Below are 20,000 nucleotides of genomic sequence, written 5' to 3' on the forward strand. Positions count from 1 at the left end.
TGGACCCCAGAACATCTTTCTGTGACATTCCCAGTGTCTACAGAGGGAGCTAAGGTAAGATCTTCTTTGTATATATGGTGTTTGTTACTTCTGAAGCTTTATGTTTGACACACTCAGACATAGGAAACAAGACCTAGTGAGTGTTGCTCCTGTCCTGTGTGTAACAAATAGGTAAACACAGACACACACACACACCTACTCTGGAACAAAGAAGAGAAAGAGGTGGCTTGTTGACCATCTACAGAATTATGAAAGGTGTAGCAGTCCTTGATAGAGACTATTTACTAAATTGGGATAAGAGAAACACAAGAGGACATGGAAAGAAACTCAAAAAAGACAGTTATAGAAGAGACATGAAAAAACAGCTTTCCCCATAGAATGGTGGATGTATGGAACATACTAGATGAAACAATAGTGTGCACAAAAACAACACAAGAATTTAAGAGCAAATTAGATATGGTGAGATACAGAGACGGGACACCATGAGCATAGCTCTCCTTCCCGTAAGATACAACTAGGTAAATACACACACACACACACATATAAATGACATGAATGAAGGAATTAAATGCTATATAAACTGTTTTGCAGATGATGCAAAACTATTGAAGAGAGTGAGTTACGAAGAAGACTGTAAATCTTTTCAGGGAGATCTGAATAAAGTCTGGAATTGGAGTAAAAAGAGTGAAGTAAATTTCAACATTAAAAAATGTAGTATAATGGAATTTGGAAAAAGCAGAAATAGAATATCCAGTAAATACAAAATTGGAACAAAAGAATTTATTAAAGTAAATTCAGAAAGAGTGATAATTTCAAATGACATGACACCAGACAAACATGTAAACAAAATAGTTGAATGGGTGATTGTGCTGACAGCACTGTATGGGACAGAGATTTGGAATTTAAGAGTGACAGAGAAGAAAAGTTTAAATGCGTTTCAGATGAAATGTCTGAGAAGTATGGTAGGGGGTTATAAGGTTGGAGATTTAAATTATAGAAACATTGACTGGGAAATTTTAGTAGATCAGGAAGCAAAACAATTCTTAGATGTGGTGCAGGATAATTTCCTAAAACAAATGATTACCGATCCTGCAAGGGGAGAAAATACTCTGGACTTACTTTTAACTAATAATGAGCACCAAATGAGTAACAGAAAAGTGGGAGATAGTCTAGGCTCTAGTGATCATCAAGAAATAAGATTTAATATTATTTTGAAGGAATAAAAAGTACGAGTAATGTCCAAGTACCAGACTTCAGGAGAGCCAGTTTTGATAAGATAAAAACCTAATTGAAATTGAATATGAAATATCATGCGGATGATTCGGCCATGACCTGTGAGGTCAAGAGTTGGGACATGACCAGGGGTCAGGTCATGACCAAGGGTTGGGTCATGGAGGGTAATATGCATACCTTGGGTCAGGTCACTTGGGGGCGGGGGATAAATAGCCAGGTCAGTGATTTGGATGAAATGAATAGCAATCTAACTGATTTAATTATTAATGCACAAAATACATTTATCCCCCTGAAGTCAATACGGAAGAATAGTAATACTGTACTCCCAAATGGATGACGGACAGACTGAAACATGAGATCGGAATGAAAAGAGGACTTTCTGTAAAAATAAAAAAAATGGGGAAACACACCTTAGATCAAGATAAAATGAAATGGCAAAGCTGGTTAAAAAGAATACACGTACATTGAAATATGACTATGAAATTGAGGTTGCCAGTCAAGCAAGATCTAACCCTAAGGGTTTCTTTCATCTCTGTAGAACAAAAAATAAAGAAAGAATAGGTCCAATTAAAAACTATGAAAATGCCATGATAGAATCGGAGGAAAAAATAAGTGAGGAGTTTAACAAATATTTTCTCTCTGTGTTTACTAATGAGAGATTAGATGAGGTACCTGACTGTGATCCAATTTTCAATGGGGATGAAGTAAGTAGACTATCTAATATCAGCATTAGTAAAGTAGAAGTAGTCAAGCAGATAGAAAGACTTAGAGCTATAAAATCCTTGGGTCCAGACAAAATTTTTCCATGAGTGCTTCAGGAGTGTATATTTGAAATCTGTGACCAGTTAACTGAAATATTCAATAAATTGGTAGACACTGGTTTTGTTCCTACTGCTTGGGGGCAGGCAAATGTTGTTCCTGTTTTTAAGAAGGGGGATAAATCGTCTATATGCAACTACAGGCCAATCAGTTTGACATAGGTTATAGGTAAAATGCTTGAAACAATAATAGTAAATAGACTCGGAGAACACATCAAGAGACATAATTTAATTCATGAGACACAGTATGGTTTCTCCAAGGGTAAGTCATGTGTGACTAATCTTCTATCCTTTTACACTAAAATATATAAGGCGTCAGATAACAATGATAATTACAATCTGATTTACCTTGACTTTAGCAAAGCATTTGACAAGGTGCCACACCAGAGACTAAATAAAATCAAAGCCCATGGCATAGGAGGAAAAGTGTTAGAATGGATTAGAGCTTGGTTTAGTAACAGAAAACTGTGGGTCACCATAAATGGAGTAAAATCCAGATGGGGCAGTGTTATTAGTGGGGTTCCCCAGGGCTCGGTTTTGTTTCCCTTGTTGTTCATTATGTACATAAACAACTTAGATGATGGGATAAATAGTGATATTAGTAAGTTTGCGGATGACATTAAAATAGGACACCTAATTAGGTCAGGAGATGACACACAGATTCTACAGGATGATCTTAACAAATTGTTCACAAGGTCGGTGAAATGGCAAATGACCTTCAATATCTCTAAGTGTAACATGCTAAATGTAGGGCTACACAACCCCGAAAATAGATACAGCTTAGATAACACGTTTTTAGAAAAAACTGAGTGCGAGAGAGACTTGGGAGTTCTAGTGAGTCCGGACCTTAAAATTAGGAAACAGTGCATTAGTGCCAAGACAAGACAAGAGAAGCACAAGAGGACATGGAAAGAAAATAAAAAACATAGCTTCAGAAGAAATCTGAAGAAAAACAGTTTTCCACATAGAGTGGTGGACACTTGTAACAAACTGGACAATGAAATAGTGTGCACAAAAAACATTCATGAGTTTAAGAGCAAACTAGACACTCCGAGATACAAAGGCGGGACACCACGAGCGTAGCTCCCCTTCCTGCAAAATACAACTAGGTAAATACAACTAGGTAAATAAATACACACACGCATAAGCCCTTTCACTCATATAAGTGGGTGGACAAGTTAAAATACTCATCCACATCCTGTCTCAGTGCTTTTGAGATGAAGTGTTGCCTTGTACCACATCAAACAATTTGGGTGAAAAGCAATGCAGAAAGGCACACACTTATGTAACTAGATATGAGTAGTAATGTGGTGGCTATAAGTATCCTTACCATACAGAAAAAAGTGTAAATTTGATATTTCCATACTAATTGTATATCGTATTATTTTGCAGAAGTTACTAAAAGCCAAATGGTTCCCGAGGACTGAAAGTGATGTGGAAAGGCATGATCGAGCAGTTGTTCGCAACTGGAAGAAGTACACAAATGGAAAGCTGGGTAGTGCAGCTTTAATTGAAGATACTATTGGTCAAGGGTGAGTTAAAGGGTTTAGATTTTTTTCTTTTCTTTAAATCATACAGTACTCCTTGTTAGCAATGTGTATATGTAGTTTAGAATTGTTTAGCTGTAGCAATCCATAAGAACCATACTGCCTGAATTTGTTGCCTCAGTTCTTTCTTGGAAGAAATCTGCAACCTCCAGGAACCCAGGAAACTGGTCACAGCCATCTATCGTATATACTCGTCTATAGGACGATCTCGTGTAAAGGTCGACCCCCCCATTTTTGGCAAAAAATCTGGAATTTTCCATATACCTCATGTATAGGTCGAGTGGCTTGTTTTTGTTTTGGTGCCGTAAGCATTCCACTGTCTTAATGCTTTGAAGTGGCGTGGCTTGCCTGGTATAGCAATTGATTATTATGGTTTTTCACTTCATTAATTCTGATGTATTTTGGTGTACAGTAAACTTTCACTTATCCGAACTCCAAGGGGGATTAGAAATGTCCGATTAACCGAAATGTTCGGTTAATCCGACTTTGTATTTTTCATTCCTGTAGAGTTTTATGCGGTAATGTCGTCTGCAATATTCGTACCTGTAAACTTAACATACACATGGAAATGCTTATAATAGTTCATAAACATATTCTATAGAGTATAAACAGCCGATCAGGTGTAAACATGGAGTGTGCTGCCACCGTGTGAGCACTTGGTGAAGCTTGCGGGTGGCGCTGGGGTGGCAGAAGAGGCGGCGGGCTGTTTGAATGTTTGGTTGAGATCATAATACGTTCGGTTGAAGCGATGGCTACCGTATTGAGAAAATGTTCGGTTAATGCGATTATTCGGTTAAAACGCGTTCGGATAAGCACGAGTTTACTGTATGTTTTTTCAAGTTCACTGATTTTGATATCTAATAAGTTTCACTGAAGTTGCCATTTCAGCAGAGTGAAAAACTTGAACAGATTACCAAGTTTTTTTTTTTTCATGAAAGTAGCAGTTGCCGACAAGACTGACGAATTAAACACCATATGAGGATGGAGCCTTTATTTGTTCGACATTTCACTTATTACAGCCTTTTCAAGTACAAGTTGAGATACATATGCTTGAGATTAAATAAGGGGAAAGGAGAGAACGGGGAGAGAAAAGAAGTAGGGGGAAGGGAGAGGAGGAGGGGGATTGAACACTGGGAAAGGTTGAGAATGCTGGCCCAAACGTCCGTGGGCAAAATGTTCACAAAGGGTGGTTTAAATAAATAAAAAAAAAAAAAAAAAAAAAAAAAAAAAAAAAAAAAAAAAAAAAAAAAAAAAAAAAATAAAAAAAAAAAATTGCTGGCCATGGGTATTAGGGGAATTATGTGGGGCGAGATGTTGAACATGCCCCTATTTTGTTCAATAGTGTTCGTTCCTTGAATGATCGCTGCTTCTAAACACTTCCTGCGGATTTTGTCTGGTTCTCGTATGAGCAGCTCTGCATTCTTCCAGTCCATAAGATGGTTTTCCTTGTTTCTATGTGTCACACATGCATTGGTGGTGACATCATGCCTGACGTCGGAACGGTGTTCACGTATTCGTGTATTCAGTTTGCATGACGTTTCTCCGATGTAAACTTTATCACATCCTGATCATGGAATACGATAAACACCAGCTTTGGTGCCCGGTGTTTGGTTGTTGTGTATTTTCGTCTTCGTGATGTCTTTTATCGTCCTGCTTGTCTGGCACACTACTTCCAAATTGGTGGTTCTTAAAATATGGTTGGCAACACGAGACGTCTTGTGCAGCAGGACAGCACAACAAGACGTCTCATGTTGCCAACCAGCAATGTTGCTACCCACCTGACACATATTTTAAGAACCACCAATTTGGAAGTAGTGTGCCAGACAAGCAGGACGATAAAAGACATCACGAAGACGAAAATACACAACAACCAAACACCGGGCACCAAAGCCGGTGTTTATCGTATTCCGTATGGGGTTACCGTATCTAGAAGAAGTTTCACATGTTTTGGTACGTACCGTGTATTTTATGTCCCCATTGTTTACTGGTAGTAACTAGTAGGTAAATATTTTGATTTCTGAACCTAAAGAAAAGGTAAGAGTTCTTCCTAGCCTTTCTTGTCATGTCTGGATTTCAACCTAACAAAATTATTACTTGTGTATAGGTCGACCCCTAGGTTTTGGCCTAAAAAACTTTCCTTAAGATTTCGACCTATAGACGAGTATATACGGTATTCAGCCCAGAAGTCATTCAGTGAAGAGATTTTGTGTTGTCTGGAAAGAGTGAATGTAGGACAACATAGTATGTGCTTTGTGTTATATGTATGATGGGTGCTTCTAAGGCAATTGATGTTTGTTGCCAGGCCATTATTCTGTTGATTCTGTCTTACTGTGGGGTTGATAATCTAAATGTAGATATAGCAGTGTATGGATGATACTTTGGCACAGCCTGATGGGATTTCTCCCTGTCTTCTCTATTTTTCTCTGAAGAGGACAGGGGTTTGCTGATTAAATGAAATGGCCTTACTGTGGATGTACTGTATCGTGTTCCATTGCCTCTGACCCAGGGCAGTGGGCATGAGACAGGGATGATCCTTCATCCAAAATGAGCTAAGGTGAGAGGGAGGAAAGGATGGGGGGGGGGGGAGTGGAATGGATGGGACTGGGTGTGTGCCTTTGACTTGGCAACCTCCATTATAAGGGGGAAGAAGCCTTTGATATACAGGTAGATAGATATAACAGTGCAGTTCTTTCCTGTCTTGGAAATTATTTCTCTGCTGTGTTGATTTCTGGGAGATTTTGGTGAAGTATAGGACCTGGCAGACTTAAGGAGTGCTTGTCTTGTGACCTGAGTGTGTGTGTGTTTTTGTATAGATATATTGTGGGGATACTTGGAGTAGGATGCTGTAGATTTTTGAGTAGAGTACTACTGGAGTTATTTTTATGTTGCATTTGGTGGGCTGTGTATGTAATTTGATATGAGGCATGAATGAGTTTAAGGGATATTGCATAGAATTTTATACCTATCAGTGTGCAATTCTTTGGGAAATTTTTTAGTTTTAGAGCATAAATGGAGCACATTTGATGTAGCTGAAAGGAATAGATTGAGATGGTATGGATGCATGCAGAGAATGGGGGATGGGAGGTTGTCTTTGAGGCAGAAAATGGGGGAAAAGGCCAGATGGGAGGTCCAGGAGAAAGTGGATGGAAGGCATAAGATAAGTATTAGAAAAAAGAGAAGAAAACTAAGAACAAGTAGAGAGCAAAGAGAAAAACATGGGCAGAAAAGTGCGGAGAGAGATTGTGGGAAGAAACTCAGACTAATGGAAATCTAGTAAGTGACTTGAGTGGGTGTAGATGTTCTGTTGATATCATTTTAGTATATCCAGTTATTATACAGGGCAGTAAGCATGTGACAGGGATGACCTTTCATCCATGAGAAGCCAAGATGAGAGGGAAACAATGGTGGTGGATGGGAGGGAATGGATGTGAGCCTTTGACTTGGCTACCCTCCATATAAGGGGGAAGAAGCCCTTGGTATGTAGATAGTTATTATTCTTAATACTTTATTTGTTGTTGTTTGTAGGTACTTAAACTTTTGCCATTTTGTTTCTAGCCGAAACAGAGCAGGAATGGTATCATCAGCTCTCACTTCCACTGAAATACCAGATCAAGTTCTTAAGAGGCTAGAAGGCTTAAAATTTGAAGGAGAGGAGGATATATATGGTAAGTTCAGATGGATTTTCCTTTTCTTGTGTGCTCTCATGGCAAAAAAATTACTTGAAGGTAATAACTCTTCGTAGTGTTTTTTCTCAGCTAATTAAAATCGTCGGTTATTATAGTCGATGTAAATATTGTGTGTGTGAATTGGGCATTTGAAGACTAGAACTCTCAATAGCAATAACACGCCTATGGGTTATGATAAATAGTGATGATATAATTTAACATCACAAACTCTCCCCCCCCCTATTAGGAGGCTAGGACAGTGCCCCTTACAGAGGACTTTGTAGCATGGAATTTAATGAACCATGCCCTTGGTTCAGTTTTGGTGGTGGCAGGGTTCGAACCACCATCCTCGTGACCTTCACCACAAGTAATGATGCTTAACCTGCTTTGCCAGTGAGCTTCTGTGGTAAATTATAATGATAATAATCATTGCCTTGGGTTTCATTGACTGCAAACCCACAGCCCTACAGTGGCTGGTAATGGTCCTTGGGACTTTCACACAAATCTCTTTGGGAAAAATCTTTGGATTGCTGTTTGTGTTGTATTGGTGTAGGACTGTTTCTGTGTCATCAGTTGAAAACAGTGGGAGGAGGGGATTAGTCAGTGGTTGTCAGTTGTTAATGTGTGAAAAGATGGAAGAAATATGGATAAAGTTGATGAGATCTTGGGCTCAGTCCAGAAAACGGGTGTCAGGTCCTCAAGGCTGCATTTTCTGATGGAGGTGAAGGGGTTGACAGTTCTTAGAAATGGATAGCTTGGTTAACCATCTTGCATGACCACCATAATCAAGTTCTTACCATTAGTTTCTTAGTGTTGAATAAAAGAATAAAAAATGATATATATAGAAAATGTAAGTTTATACAAAATGTTGTATTTCTCATGAAATTATTATTTTCATAGATTAAGATAGAATTAAGGACTCTGTATCTATATACCAAGGGCTTTTTACTCCCTTACCAGAGAGGTAGCCAAGTCAAAAGACAAGTAACACTCCCATCCATTCCACTCTCATCCACCACCCATTCCTCCCTCCCATCTTAGCTCGCTCCTCATGGATGACGGGTCATCCATATGGCCCATCCGCTGCCCTAGGGTCAGAAACAATGCAGCAAAACACAGTACATCCACAGGAAGGCCACTTCACTTAATTGGTGCCTACCCCCCCCTCATTGTCCCCTCATGCAGAAAGATAGATGACAGGGAGAAATTCTTTCAGGCTGCATCAAAATATCATTCATATATAACCAATGCCTGACCCCCACCCCCTCCCTTACTTCATAGTATCATCTATACACAGTCAATGTCCTGCCTTCTCCCATCCTTGCTCAGCAGACATTCCCTTCTTTCTCAAAGCCCCTTTCATTCCATCCATCCATCTTACCCTTGGTCATCCCCTCAAGTTCACTCCTCCACCTCTGTCTTCCAGACCTTTTTTTACTAATCTTTCTTCACTCATTCTTTCCATATGTCTAAACCATCCCAGTACTCTTTCATCAGCCCTGTCTGTCATCTCCTTTTCCACTCCAGCTCTCTTCTTCACTTCCCTGTTTCTCACTCTACCCAACCTTATAATCCCTCCCATACTTCTTAGACATTTCATCTCAAACACATTTAAACTTCTCTCTGCCTCTCTTAAATTCCATGTCTCTGCCCCATACAGTGCTGTCAGCACAATCACCCCTTCATATAATCTCCTCTTTGCATCCATTCCCAAATGCCTATTTCTCATTACACTTTTTAATCCCCCAAGGTATTCACTTGCTTCTCTCAATCTACAATTTACTTCCACCTCCACTCCTCCCTTTCTTGCCACATGCAACCCCAAATACTTAAAGCTATCCACTTCCTCCAGCCTCTCTCCTTTAAGACTTCCAGCTCCATGCCATCCTCTCCCTTTATACATCTCATCACTTTACTTTTACCCACATTTACCTTCAACTTTCTCCTATTGCATGTCATAAATTTGTCACTAACTCCCTTAATCCCTCCTTTGACCCTGCCACAAGCCAGTGTCATCAGCAAACAACAACAGGCTCATCTCCCACTTTTCTCAATTTTTTTTAGCCATCTTCAGTCCCCTGCCCATTACCTTCACATTTACCTTCCACACTACCCCTTCCATGTACATATTGAACAGCCATGGTCACATGACACATCCCTGTTGCTGTCCCACCTTTACCTCAAACCACTCATTCTCTCCATTTCCAGTTTTAACACAGGCTCTATTACTCTTGTAAAAACTCTTTACTGCCCTTAACAGCTTTCCCCCAATCCCATATATCTGCAAATCCTCCCACAGTGCCTTTCCATCTCCCCTGTCATAAGCCTTTTCCAAATCCATAAAGACCCAAAAAACATCCTTACCTTTTCCTAAAGCTTTCTCACATATCTGCCTTAGCACAAAAATCTGATCCATGCAACCCCTACCTTTCCTGAACCCACCCTATTCCTCACCAATGACTCCCCTCTGTTCTTCTTCTAATTCCTCTTAATTAAAACTGCCCCATATGCCTTCCCAACTACACTCAACAAACTGGTCCCTCCGAAAGTACTACACTCACATTTGTCTCCTTTTCCCTAGTAAAGTGGAACTATACAGGCACTCTTCCAGTCCTCAGGCACTCTACCCTCCCTTAGATACACACTAGCCAGTTCACTATAACTGTACATCTCTTCTTAAGACACTTGTTGACATCCTTCTAACCCAAGTGCCTTACCTGTTCTCATCATTTTCAAAACTACTTTCACCTCATCTTTTCTTATTTCTTGTCTCCCATCACTATCATCATCTTAACGGCTCCCACTGCTACCACCAATCCCTTTCTATCCTCCTCCACATTCAACAGCTCTCTAAAATACTCTGCCCACATTCCCCTTACTGCCTGTTCTGTTAACATCTCTCCATCTGCATCTTTTACCTCTTCTTCTCTACTTGATTCATCTCCCCTTCTTCTTTTAACTACCTTCCAAAACATCTTTTTATTACTTCCAAAATTTTCTATCATACTCCTCCCCCATTTTATATTTGATCTATCTTTTGTCTCCTTTATCTTTTGTTTTGCTTTTCTTCTTTTTTTTTCATTATACCTCTCCTATGTTTCTCTTGCCTTTCTTTGCAACCAGTCCCTGAATGCTTACTTCTCTTCTACTGCCCTCCTCACTTCATCCCATTACTCACTACCCCTCCTATTTAATAGAATTAAGATTTAATAGAATTAAGGACAGAGGCTCACAGTTCTTTTATTTTCACCTCAGTTGCAAAAGGATTGAAACCCAAAAACAGATTGAAGAAAACTCCAAAGTTCAACATCGGAAATTTCTCTGACATTGTGAAAGACTATAAAAAGGATCTTAATATAGTAAATGGGAACATGGAGGACCCACAGGAAAATATGGGTGTTCCAAAATGCTCAGATCTGTCTCAAGTTCTTTGGCAAGGAAGGCACTATCAGAGCAAGTCTACACAAGTTCGATGCTCATCCAGTGGCAGCTTAGATAAAAGAGTGCAAAGAAAAGATAAAGGAAACAAGAATAGAAAAGAAAAAGAGAGAACTTTTGAAGAGTTTATGGAAAAGAAAAGAAAGAGCTGATAACCAAAGAAATATGTACATAAAGTATATAATTAATAAATAAAATTTATTATTGAAATTATTTTTGAAGTATTCTTGTGCCTATACAGTAAATACTCATGACTGTTAATGTACTAACTTTTTGTGGATAAGTTTTGTTCGAACATGAACAGAAATCTGAAAATTAATTCAGCGGCTTTAGCACTAATGGGTAAATCAAGGTAGTTGAAAAATTATAGTTTTATTACCTTTTGCAGACTAGATTTTATAATGTAAATAAAGTTGCTCGGCCATAGCCAAAACAATTTTAAAGACTGACTTAGTCATTATTATTCATCACCATGGGAAGTGAAGCTTCAAGTGTTAGTCTGATGGGATAGAAAAAGTATGCGTTGAAGGAAAATTGCATGAAATTGAGCGAATGAATTGTAAGCTTTCAAATCTTAGATTAGGATCAGTACCATTCCGTGTTTTAGGTGGTTAGTAGTTATTTGGAACCAGAAAATTAATGAAACTAGGGACTTGCTGCTCAGAATGTCATGCAAAAATCAATGGTCAATGTTGAATAATCCTGACATTGAAAATTGTATCAATTATGAATACCTTGTGTTGAAATACTTTCTCAAGTATTACTTTCATTAAAAAGATATCCAATATGATAAGCTCATTCATAGGATTTGCAAAATATTGAAGAGGAAAATTATCTCTGCAAATGGAAATGGGTACAGGAATTCATTTTAATATGCGGTTTAAATAGGAGGTTGGATTCTAAGTTTAAAAATTATGTGTAGAATGCAGGTGTATGCTAGGCCAATATATGAACTTGATATATAAACTTTGAGTGTATGTTCATGTGAATCAGAATATACTTGTAGTCTTCATCTGACAAACTTTGTGCCATTTAAATTTGAGAGAAACTACTGTTTTTCAAATATTTCAAATTAAATATTTTTAAGTTAGCTGAATATATTTTTGTTTATAATTATTGATAAAACTTAGCATGATATATGTAAATATATTATGCATTATATATATGTGTAACTTTATCATTACCATATGAAGTAGTTATATCAACCGACATACAAAATCTGAAAATGTAGGTGATTATATAAAAGCACAATCATCGTTATTGTACTTCGTAACTAGTTTTCACCATTTCACAAATGATAAAGCAATATACACACACACGACCTGATGGTGCAGTTGGTAGAGTTCCTGGCTGCCACTACGGTGGTTTGGGTTCGAATCCTGCTAGGGCTGAAGTAATTTAAGTATCGCTGCGCTACGAGTTGTTATTCCAACTCTCATGGGCAGGGAGGTGGGTGTGTGTATGTGCGTGTAAGGTCACAGCATTACCCATAGATTGGTCATATATGAGCTCTGAGTTCTCTTCCTAGAGGGAAATAGCTGTCGATCATGAGTCCAACACATGATTCAATACCATGGTGAATCACACACACGACTCGTGACACAGTGGTAGAGTTCCTGGCTGCCACTACAGCGGTTTGGGTTCAAATTCCGCTCAGGGCTGAAATAATTTCAGTATCACTGTGCTGATCCCTCTTCCTAGAGGGAAAATAGCTGTCGATTACAAGTCCAACATGTGATCCAAGACCATGGTGAATCACACACACACACACACACACACACTTTCAACGAACGGACGGCTTGACGAACGCTCTGAAGAAAAGTGCAGATTGTGGATACCAACGCAAAGAGAAGTGCCTTTTTGTATTTGCAGGGGGGGGGGAATTGCTCGTGAGGTAGTGGGAAAGTAAGGAAAGAGGAGAGGGGGAGGGATTACTGGGGAAATGGAAGGTAATGAGGAGGTGGAGGAAATGGCCCTGACGGGCCGCCGAAAGGTAGACAAACGACCCCAAGACGAGTTAGATGATGACATGTCTAATAGGAATGTGAAGATTAGAGGTATAGATAGGAGCAATATAGCAGAAAGTGATGAGAATATTTTCAAGGGATTTAAAGAGAGTGGGGGGGACTCAAACCCCCCCCGACTGACAAGACTAGAGATGAAGGTTGATAAGGTGATCGAGGACTTGGAGAGTAGGTTAGGTCATATGAACACCATTTTAAAAAGGGTTGAAAGATTGGAAGAACTGGAAAAGGCGAATAAAAACTTAACTGATGAAATAGAAGAACTAAAAAGACAGTTAAGAGAGGTAAAGGGGGAGAATGAGGAATTGAAGAAGAATAGTAAAGAAAACAGAGAAACAATAGCTAAAGAAAGTAAAAATTGGAAGCAAACCCAAGAAGGAAATAAGATTTCATTCACTGACATAGTCAAACAGCAATTGAAAGAACATACTGAAGACTCAGTTATTAAAGTGATGAGACAAAAGGAGAATATAGTAAGGGATTTAGCAGACAAGAAGAAATGTATAATTATATTAGGAATGGAAGAGAAACACAACACAGATAGAACCACAAGAATCAAAGAGGAAAATGAAAAAGTAAGCCAATTACTAGAATCAGTTCAGGAAGATGAGCCAGGAATTATGAAACAAATCGAAGAGAAATTTAGACTCGGAAAGTATAGCACAGACAAGACCAGACCAATTAAGATTAAATTCAAGTCACAAACAACGGCAGAGAATATCTTATCCAAAACAGGGAAACTAGCAACAAGTGAACAACACAAAAAGATATGGATAAAAAGAGAAATGAATAAAGAGGAAAGAGAGGAAGAAAAGCAGAAAAGACTGGAAGCTAAGACAAAAAACGAGAACAGAACGGAGTCAGAGAAAGAGAGATTCTATTGGAGAGTAGTGAACATGAAACTAAGGAAGTTCGACATACAAAAGAAAAACATAAGGGAAACAGAGAACACAATGGAAGTGGCAGAAAACTAAGAGTGTCTTACACAAATATAGATGGATTAATAACAGGATTGAATGAGCTGAATGATTATTTGAAAGAAAAAGAACCGGACATAATGGGAATTGTAGAAACAAAATTAAAAGGCCCACTACCACCCAACAGTGTAGGACATGATGCATACAATTATTGGATTAGAAACAGAGAGAAAAAGCAAGGGGGTGGAGTTATGTTCCTGACTAAGAAGGATATAAACGTGAAAGGTGTCATATATGGAAAGAATACAGTAGAGATGATTATGATAGAAGTGGAAGACAGAGATAAGAAGAGCAGAAAATTTGTGATCAATTATGTGCCTCCGAAAACAGCCTCATGGGAGGAGAGTGAATATAAAAGTATGTTAGAGGACACAAAGATAGCATTAACTAAAATAATGGAAGACGGAGGAAGAATAGTTATGATGGGCGACTTTAATTGCAAAGAAATCTGCTGGGAAGAAATGACAGCAAAGAGTGGTGATGACTCATGGGGAAATGCTCTACTTGAGATGATTACTGACCATTCAATGACACAATGGATACAAGAGAACACTAGGTATAGAAATGAAGAAGAACCATCGAGGCTAGACTTAATAATTACATCTGAACCTAGAATAGTGGACAAGATTGAATATAAAACACCAATAGGTAAAAGTGACCACATATTGATTGAACTGGAACTTAATGAAGAAAAATATATGAAAAGAAATGAACAATATAGAAAAGGAAGAATGATGTATGAAAAAACAAACTTTGATAAAATAAGAGAATTCTTCCAACAAGAAAACTGGGAAGAAATATACAAAGAAGAAACATCAGTGGAAGAGAAATGGAATATTTTGACAAAAATTTACAAAAAAGGAGTGGAAAAGTATGTCCCAAGACAAAAACAAGAAAAAGAATATGTAAAATGCTGGTACAACAAAAGTTGTAGGGAGTTAAAAGACAAAAGAGACAAAGCCTGGACCGGATGGAAAAAAGACAGAAGACCTGAAAAATGGAAAATATATACTGATTATAGAAATGAATATGTACAAAAGTGCAGAGAGGAAAAAAGAAAATATGAAAAAGATGTTATAGAAAAGTGTAAAGATCAACCAAAACTATTCTACAGATTTGTAAACAATAAACTGAAAAACAAACAAGACTTGGAGAAATTAAGACAAGGAGGAGTTGAATACACTGAGGAAATGGAAATGGCAGAAATTATGAACAAACATTTTAAATCAGTGTTTACAAGGGAAAATATACAACCTGAAGAGATTGAGTGGAAGGAAAAAGTCCCCCCTATGGAAGAAATAGAAGTAACGAAGAATGAAATATTGACACACTTGGGTAATTTTGATGTCAGAAAATCGCATGGGCCAGATGAAATAGCAAACTGGATTCTGAAAGAATGTAGGAATGAACTGGCAGACAAAATACATAGCATAATAAGCAGTTCCTTAAAAGAAGGAAAAGTTCCAGAAGATTGGAAAAAAGCAAATATAGTACCTATATATAAAGGAGGAAATAAAGAAGAACCTACCAACTATAGACCAGTCTCTCTAACAAGTACAATAGCAAAAATATGTGAAAGAATTATCAAAAGTAGATGGGTAAAATACTTGGAAAAAAACAACGTACTAAATCCAAGGCAATTTGGATTCAGACAAGGACGATCATGCGTCACCAATTTAATATGTTTCTATTCAAGGCTAATAGATATAATACAAGAAAGAGATGGATGGGCTGATTGTGCATTTCTAGACCTAAAAAAAGCTTTTGACAAAGTACCACATAAGAAGTTGCTTAAGAAATTAGAATATGAAGGAGGAATACAAGGTAAATTACTAAATTGGATGGAAGACTTTTTGCAAGAAAGGAAAATGAGAGTAGTGATAAGAGATCAGCACTCAACATGGAATGAAGTAATAAGCGGTGTCCCGCAGGGAACAGTTCTGGCCCCAATAATGTTTGCTATATATATTAATGATATGGATGAAGGAATTGAAAGCTATATGAGCTTCTTTGCAGATGATGCAAAATTACTGAAAAGAGTGAAAACTGAAGAAGATTGTGAATCACTACAGAGAGATCTAAATAAAGTACAAGAATGGAGTAGGAAGTGGGAGATGGAGTTCAATACAAAAAAGTGTAGTATAATGGAATTTGGAAAAAGCAAAAACAGAATAACAGGATCATATAATTTGGGAGAAGAAGGAATAAAAAGAGTAGAAAATGAGAGGGACCTAGGAGTCATTGTTATGAATAATATGTCACCTGAGAAACATATAAATAAGATTTTTGGAGAAACTTATAATTTAATAAGAACAATCAAAGTGGCATTTACATACCTGGATGAAGAAATGGTGAGGAAAATCCTAATCACCCTGATAAGACCAAGATTGGAATATGCAGCAACGATATGGTCACCAAGTACAAAAAAATGTATAAAAAAACTTGAAAGAATACAAAGAGCAATTACTAAACTGGCACCAACACTCTCAAAACTATCATATGAAGAGAGACTACAAAAACTTAAACTACAGACACTAGAGCAAAGAAGAGAGAGAGGAGATTTGATAGCTATTTACAGAATCATGAAAGGCATAGAAATTACTGATAGAGAGAATCTGATAAAATGGGATGACAGAAATACAAGAGGACACGGAAAGAAAATAAAAAAAGACAGCTATAGAAGAGATTTGAAAAAGAACAGCTTTCCTCACAGAGCAATAGACAGTTGGAACAAGTTAGATGAGAAAGTGGTGTGTGCAAAAACAATACATGAATTTAAAAATAGTTTAGATAAAATGAGATATGAAGACGGGACCTCACGAGCATAGCTCCCCTTCCCGTAAAATACAACTAGGTAAATACAACTAGGTAAATACACACGGCCCGGTGGCGGATTGGTAAGGCACTGGCCTCACAAGCCGGAGAACCGGGGTTCGATTCCCCGGCCGGGCGGAGACAAGTTGGGTTTGTCTCCTTTCACGTGTAGCCCCTGTTCACCTAGCAGCGAGTAGGTACGGGACGTTAGTCAAGGAGTTGTGACCTTGCATTCCCGGTGTGTGGAGTGTGAGTGGTCTCAGACCTACCCAGAGATCGGCAAATAATGAGCTCTGAGCTCACTGCCGTAGGGTGGTGTCTGGCTGTCTCGAAGAGGCTGCAGCAGATCCGAGGTGAATACACGATAGTCGAAGTGACAGCGAAGATTGGAACTTGGAAAAAAAAAAATCGTGGATCTCAATGACTAGGGAGTATTCGTGTTGTATTAGTAGGGAAGGAGAAAGCTCGTGGTGTAGTGGGAAGGTGAAGAAAAAAGAGAAAGGGAGGGATTACTGAGGAAAATGGAAGAATATGAGGAAGGGGACGAACGGGCTCTGGACGTCAGAAGGAATGTCAACAAAAGATGAGCAAACGACAGAGGTAAAATCGAAGAAATTAGTAAAATTGTAGAAATTAGAAATATAGATAAAAGCAGTGCAATGGAAGATGGAGACAATTATTTCTATGGATTTAATGAGGGAGGAGATGACAAACTCCCCCAATTAGCAAGTTTAGATGAAAAATTAACAAAAATGAACAAACAATGGGAGGTTAGGTTCAGTCAACTTGCATAGATTACATAGAGTTGATAAATTGGAAGAACTAAAGGAGAACCAAAACCAAAATAAAGAAATAGAAGAATTAAAAAGACCATTAAAAGAAGTAAAGGATGAGAATGAGGAATTAAAGAGGAATAATAAAGAGTTCATAGAAAAAGAGGTAAGTGGTTGGAAAAAGGTTCAGGAAAATAGCAAAATTGAATTTAGAGATATAGTGAAACAACAGATGAAGGAACACACTAAGGACACAGTTATTAAAGTGATGAGAGAGAAGGAGAATATAGTAAGAGACTTAGCAGATAAAAAGAAATGTATAATTATATTAGGAATGGAAGAGAAACATAATCCAAATAGGACTACAAGAGTAAGAGAGGAGAAAGAGTGAACAGGGTACTAAAATATTTCAAGAAGGTGAACAGGAAATAGGGAAATTGAAGAAATATATAGACTTGGGAAATACAGTTTAGACAAGACCAGACCAATTAAGGTTAAATTCAGGTCACAAAAGATGGCAGAGAATGTCTTATCAAAAACAGGGAAACTAGCAGAAAGTGATCAGTACAAACAGGTATGGGTAAAAAGGGAGATGAATAAAGAGGAAAGAGGAAGAAAAAACAAAGAATCGAAGCTAGGAAAAAAAAACAAGAACAGAGTCAAAGAGAAATTCTATTGGAGAGTAGTTGATATGAAAGTGAGGAAATGGTTCATAGGAAAGAAAAACAGAGGGGAAACAGAAAATGGGATGGAGGTAACAGGAAATTAAAAGTGCCCTTCACAAATATAGATGTCATGTCCATTTTAATATAAATCAATCAATCCCAAATATAGATGGATTAATAACAGGCTTGAATGAACTGAGTGATTACCTCCTGATGTAAAAGGAACCTGACATAATGGGAATTGTGGAGACAAAATTGAAAGGTCCATTACCACCCAACAGTGTAGGACATGGTGCATATAATTATTGGATTAGAAACAGAGAAGTAAAACAAGGTGGAGTTATGTTCCTGACTAAGAAGGATATAAATGTGAGGAATGTTACATATGGAAAGAATAGAGTGGAAATGATCATGATGAAAATAGAGGACAGGGACAAGAAGAGCAGGAAGTTTGTGGTAAATTGTGTGCCTCCTAAACCGGCTTCCTGGGAAGAGAGAGAACACACAAATATTTTAGAAGACACAAGGATAACACTAAATAAGATAATAGAAAATGGAGGAAGAATAGTTATAATGGGTGACTTTAATTGTAAAGAAATCTGCTGGGAAGAAATGACAGTGAAGGGTGGAGATGACCTATGGGGAAATGTACTACTTGATATGATTATAGAACATACAATGACGCAATGGATACAAGAGAATACTAGGTATAGAAATGAAAAATCATCGAGACTGGACCTAATAATCACACCAGAACCTGAAATAGTGGACAAGATTGAATGTAAGACTCCAATAAGTAAAAGTGACCACATATTGGCTGAACTGGGACTAAATGAGGAAAAATACATGGAAAAAACGAACAATATAGAAAGGGAAGATTGATGTATGGATTTTTTTTTTTTTAAATAAAATAAGAGAATTCTTTCAAAAGCAGACTGGGAAAGGATACACAAGGAGGAAACAACAGTAGAAGAGAAATGGAATATTTTGACATAAAATTATAAAGGAGTGGAAAAGTATGTTCCAAGACAAAAACAAGAAAAAGGATATGTAAAGTGTTGGTACAACAAAAGATGTAGGGAGTTAAAAGACAAAAGGGATAAAGCTTGGATAAAATTGAAGAAATACAAAAAACCTGAAGAATGGAAAATATATACTGATTACAGAAATGAATATTTACAAGTGTGCGGAGAAGAAAAGAGAAAATACGAAAAAGATGTCATAGAAAAACGTAAAGATCAACCAAAACTATTTTATAGATTTGTAAACAAACTGAAAAACAAACAAGAATTAATTAAACTACGACAAGGAGGAGTGTAATACACAGAGGAAACAGAAATGGCAGAAATTATGAACAAGCATTTTAAATCAGTGTTTACGAGGGAGACCATACAGCTTAGAGATATCGAGTGGCAGGAGAAAGTCCCCCCTATGAAAGAGATAGAAGTAACAAGGAAAGAAATAATGAATCAATTGAGTAATCTCGATGCCAGAAAATCGCATGGACCAGATGAAATGGCAAACTGGATTTTAAGAGAATGCAGGAACGAACTAACAGACAAAATACATAGTCTGGAACTTTTCCTTCTTTCAATGAACTGCTTATTAAGCAGTTCATTGAAAGAAGGAAAAGTTCCAGAAGATTAGAAAAAAGCAAACATAGTACCAATATATAAAGGGGGAACAAGGAAGACCATACTAACTATAGACCGGTCTCTCTTACAAGTAAGGTAGCTAAAATTTGTGAAAGAATGATCAAAATTAGATGGGTAAGGCATTTTGAAAAAAAACAACTTAGTGAAACCAAGACAATTTGGATTTAGACAAGGGGGATCATGCGTCACAAACTTGAAGTGTTTCTATTCGAGGTTAATAGATGTAATACAAGAAAGAGATGGATGGGCTGATTGTGCATTTCTAGACCTGAAAAAAGCTTTTGAATAGGTGCCACATAAGAAATTGCTAAAGAAATTAGAAACTACAGGAGGAATGCAGGACAAACTGCTGAAGTGGATGGAAGACTTCTTGCATGAAAGAAAAATGAGA

The 20,000-nt window shown here is 37.6% G+C and overlaps 1 protein-coding gene across 3 annotated transcripts in view; it reads left to right on the forward strand.

Annotated features, from left to right (window-relative positions):
- The window catches only part of LOC143035208 (uncharacterized), a 30,227-nt gene extending 19,313 nt beyond the window's left edge, over window positions 1-10,914 (forward strand). For all 3 annotated transcript variants that reach the window (XM_076201934.1, XM_076201935.1, XM_076201936.1), the window contains exons 4-7: window positions 1-54; window positions 3,444-3,583; window positions 7,154-7,263; window positions 10,519-10,914. The exon at window positions 1-54 is cut by the window's left edge and continues 139 nt beyond it. In XM_076201934.1, coding sequence (XP_076058049.1) covers window positions 1-54; window positions 3,444-3,583; window positions 7,154-7,263; window positions 10,519-10,853 — 639 coding nt within the window. In that variant the 3' untranslated portion in view covers window positions 10,854-10,914. The remainder of the gene's footprint in view (window positions 55-3,443; window positions 3,584-7,153; window positions 7,264-10,518) is intronic.
- The last annotated feature ends 9,086 nt before the right edge of the window (window positions 10,915-20,000 follow it).

Source organism: Oratosquilla oratoria, chromosome 18 (genome assembly GCF_046742065.1).
Source record: "Oratosquilla oratoria isolate Oo_2021 chromosome 18, ASM4674206v1, whole genome shotgun sequence".
Lineage (NCBI taxonomy): Eukaryota > Metazoa > Arthropoda > Malacostraca > Stomatopoda > Squillidae > Oratosquilla > Oratosquilla oratoria.